Source organism: Oryctolagus cuniculus, chromosome 1 (genome assembly GCF_964237555.1).
Source record: "Oryctolagus cuniculus chromosome 1, mOryCun1.1, whole genome shotgun sequence".
In the NCBI taxonomy this organism is placed as follows: domain Eukaryota; kingdom Metazoa; phylum Chordata; class Mammalia; order Lagomorpha; family Leporidae; genus Oryctolagus; species Oryctolagus cuniculus.
The window spans coordinates 116,142,562-116,144,942 of NC_091432.1; the positions used below are offsets into that span (position 1 = coordinate 116,142,562).

Genomic DNA, 2,381 nt, shown 5'->3' on the forward strand with positions numbered 1-2,381 from the left:
GCCCAAGCACCTGGGCCATCCTCCACTGCACTCCCTGGCCACAGCAGAGAGCTGGCCTGGAAGAGGGGCAACCGGGACAGAATCCGGCGCCCCGACCGGGACTAGAACCCGGTGTGCCGGCGCCGCTAGGTGGAGGATTAGCCTAGTGAGCCGCGGCGCCGGCCTCGCCTTATATTGTTGACAAGGAAAAAAGGCAAAGAGGTTGTTATAAACACAGAAAAAGACAGGATTCTGTACTTCCATAAAGATGCTGACGCTTGTCCTTGACCTTGTGGTGTCTCGTTTTAGATGACGACTGAGAAAGTCCTGAGTTCTACCTCATGCATCTGAAGGTATCTTGGGGTTTCCTTGGTTGAGAATTAGGCTACTTTATCTCTTCAAGGAGAACTTCCTGTCTGGGGTCTGCCTAGTCTTAAGCCTGGAGCTGGGAACTCTGTCTGGGTCTTCCACAAGGGTGGCAAGAGCTCAAGTACTTGCACCATCACCCACTGCTTCCCAGGTGCATTATTAAGGATCTGAATGGGAAGCAGAGTACCGAGTCTTGAACCAGCACTCCAGGCTGGGATGTGGTCATCAAGCAGTGGCTTAACCTGGTACACCACAACGCCTGCCCTGTGGTTTGCTTTTTCATGTTTATCTTGTCACAACACTGAATGAGATGTCTAGAGTTTGGGAGAAGACTGTTTTACCATATTTCTCCACAATTCTTTTTCACATTTTATTTTGTTTCTGTGTTAAAAATCATTTTGATGCAGTACATGTTTTACATTGCATGATGAGTCTTCAGACCAGTCATAGCCTTTTTTAGGGCTCCTTTCACCTCCTTGTTTCTAATGGTATAAATAAAGGGATTCAGAAGGGGTGTGAGGACAGTATTTAACACAGACACCACCTTATTAATCTTAAAGGAGGCGTGTGCTGTGGGTCTCAGGTACATGAACAGAACAGCTCCGTAGAGCAGGGAGACAACTGTCAGGTGGGAGGCACAGGTAGAGAAAGCCTTCTGGCGGCCAGTGGCTGAGGGAATCCGTAGGATGGTGGACAGGATGTAGATGTAGGAAATCACAGTAAGGAGGAGGGACCCTGGGATGACAAGGATGGTTGCCAGGAGACCCAGGAGTTCCAGAGTGCTGGTGTCTGCACAGGCTGCTTTCAAGATGGGACCAACATCACAGTAGAAGTGGTTGATAACATTGTTGCCACAGAATGGCAACCGGATGAGCAGCATTGTTTGACAAAAAACAATGGCAAAACCCATCACCCAGGAGCTGAGGGCCAGGTGCAGGCAGAGCTTGCCGGTCATGACGGTGGGGTAATGAAGGGGCTTGCAAATGGCCAGGTAGCGGTCCAAAGACATGACAGCGAGGATCAAGAACTCAGTGGTACCCAGGAAGAAGTGGAAGAAGGCCTGCACTAGGCAGCAGAGAATGCAAATGACTGTTTTTGTTACCACAAAGGTTTCTAGCAGTTTAGGGATAACTGTGGTGGTGTACCAGATCTCTAGGAAGGCCAAGTTGCAAAGAAAGAAGTACATTGGAATTTGTAGCTGAGGTTCAGCCCAGACGATGGTAATAATGAGTCCATTGCCTGCAAGCGTTAATATGTAGATGACGAAGATCACTGTGAAGAGAGGGATTTGTAGTCCTTGGATCCCAGGAAAACCTAGGAGGATGAACTCTGTGATTGCTGTACCATTTCTCATGTTCCTTTGTACCCTGGAAAGACAGGCAAGGAGGGCGCTCCTAAGAATCTTACAGTACGATTGGCTGCAGTTGGGGCAGGTAAAGGAGAATTCTGACTGTTTTAGGTCTTTTAGTGCCTGATTTTATTTCTGGTCCCCTATTCCCAAATACAATTGCATGCTGAGCAGTCTTCCTTTCTGATGACTGACTGCTTCTTTTGCCTATAAAACCAACTTTTATTGGACTTCGAAAATAATAAGTGTACTATGTCAGTAATCTAGATATTAAAATAGATAATGTATATAATGACATGTGTTCATAAACATGGTTGTGAGTTTTTCAGAAATTAACCCTTACTCCCATATTGTATGCTGAAAGATAATTTTTGATTATGTTACCAGTATGTTTAAGAAAGCTGATATTATGTGAGCGTGTTTATCAACTAAAAATCATTACCATTTTATTTGTGGTTAGATGCAACTTAGATAATAAAACATATCTACTTCCACATTCTCAGACTTGTTTTTTTAAAAAGAGGCTAAAATAATATCCAAAACTAAATGAATAAAAATGCTTAGTAGATAAATTAAAATTTCCAGTTGAATCGGAGCATGATATATAGAAGTGCCTAATACATGTACATTGGTAAAGATTTATAGACATTAAAGTAAAAGAGTGAAAGGGCCAGAAAGAGTGAAG

General features: G+C 44.3%; 1 protein-coding gene across 1 annotated transcript; it reads right to left on the reverse strand.

Moving 5' to 3' along the window:
* Positions 1–668: 668 nt before the first annotated feature.
* On the reverse strand, positions 669–1,949 carry OR6X1 (olfactory receptor family 6 subfamily X member 1). The gene has a single exon (XM_070062826.1). It carries the CDS (start codon positions 1,700–1,702, stop codon positions 764–766), a length of 939 nt encoding a protein of 312 aa, XP_069918927.1. The 5' UTR covers positions 1,703–1,949; the 3' UTR covers positions 669–763.
* Between the last annotated feature and the right edge of the window lie 432 nt (positions 1,950–2,381).

Bases quoted from the DNA above. Each gene is read 5' to 3' on its own strand.
- OR6X1 (XM_070062826.1), bottom strand. From the start codon at position 1,702: ATGAGAAATGGTACAGCAATCACAGAGTTCATCCTCCTAGGTTTTCCT.